Genomic DNA, 1,460 nt, shown 5'->3' on the forward strand with positions numbered 1-1,460 from the left:
AATAGGTACCTGGAAGTTAGTCAGCTGTCACGGGTTGCTTCCTGGGGGTGGAGGCCTGGTCGAGGACCGGGCCGCGAGGACACTAAGCCCCGAAATCATCTCAAGATAACCTTAAAAAAGGCTTATATTGGCTTGAAGTGAGGTGGTACAGGACGTGAGTGACATAAACAAGTAGATGAATGGCTTAATGGATATTAATAGACTATTAAATGTCTGTATTCTTGCTTCTATTGTCTATATTCTTGCTTCTATTGTCTATATTCTTGCTTCTATTGTCTATATTCTTGCTTCTATTGTCTATATTCTTGCTTCTATTGTCTATATTCTTGCTTCTATTGTCTATATTCTTGCTCCTATTGTCTATATTCTTGCTTCTATTGTCTGTATTCTTGCTTCTATTGTCTATATTCTTGCTCCTATTGTCTATATTCTTGCTTCTATTGTCTATATTCTTGCTTCTATTGTCTGTATTCTTGCTCCTATTGTCTGTATTCTTGCTCCTATTGTCTGTATTCTTGCTCCTATTGTCTGTATTCTTGCTCCTATTGTCTGTATTCTTGCTCCTATTGTCTATATTCTTGCTTCTATTGTCTATATTCTTGCTTCTATTGTCTGTATTCTTGCTCCTATTGTCTGTATTCTTGCTCCTATTGTCTGTATTCTTGCTCCTATTGTCTATATTCTTGCTTCTATTGTCTATATTCTTGCTCCTATTGTCTATATTCTTGCTTCTATTGTCTATATTCTTGCTTCTATTGTCTATATTCTTGCTTCTATTGTCTATATTCTTGCTCCTATTGTCTGTATTCTTGCTTCTATTGTCTGTATTCTTGCTTCTATTGTCTATATTCTTGCTCCTATTGTCTGTATTCTTGCTCCTATTGTCTGTATTCTTGCTCCTATTGTCTATATTCTTGCTCCTATTGTCTATATTCTTGCTCCTATTGTCTATATTCTTGCTTCTATTGTCTGTATTCTTGCTTCTATTGTCTATATTCTTGGTTCGGGGTCTTGAAGTGGGTGGTAGAAAGTGATTATATGTTAACTGGTTGTTGATGGCTGGTCTGGACTCTTGGATGTGTAGTGCCTCGCTGATGTCGAGTCTTCTGTTGTCGCTATACCTGTCCATTATTTCAGTGTTGCTTGTTAAGATGTCTTTCGTGATGGTTAGTGTCTTGTTACTGCGTTACTAGTTACTAGTTACTGCGTTACTAGTTACTGCATTACTAGTTGCTGCGTTACTAGTTACTGCGTTACTAGTTACTGCATTACTAGTTACTGCGTTACTAGTTACTGCATTACTAGTTACTGCGTTACTAGTTACTGCGTTACTAGTTACTGCGTTACTAGTTACTGCGTTACTAGTTACTGCATTACTAGTTACTGCATTACTAGTTACTGCGTTACTAGTTACTGCGTTACTAGTTACTGCGTTACTAGTTACTGCGTTACTAGTTACT

General features: G+C 37.1%; 1 protein-coding gene across 1 annotated transcript; it reads right to left on the bottom strand.

Annotated features, from left to right (window-relative positions):
• Nucleotides 1-205: 205 nt before the first annotated feature.
• On the bottom strand, nucleotides 206-1,129 carry LOC138372697 (myb-like protein D). Its single transcript, XM_069338205.1, has one exon. It carries the CDS (start codon nucleotides 1,127-1,129, stop codon nucleotides 206-208), a length of 924 nt encoding a protein of 307 aa, XP_069194306.1.
• Nucleotides 1,130-1,460: the final 331 nt, after the last annotated feature.

This window comes from Procambarus clarkii, chromosome 39 (assembly GCF_040958095.1).
Source record: "Procambarus clarkii isolate CNS0578487 chromosome 39, FALCON_Pclarkii_2.0, whole genome shotgun sequence".
In the NCBI taxonomy this organism is placed as follows: Eukaryota; Metazoa; Arthropoda; class Malacostraca; order Decapoda; family Cambaridae; genus Procambarus; species Procambarus clarkii.

What these genes read in the sequence shown, in the direction of transcription:
- LOC138372697 (XM_069338205.1), bottom strand. Translation starts at nt 1,129, where the DNA reads ATGGACAGGTATAGCGACAACAGAAGACTCGACATCAGCGAGGCACTA.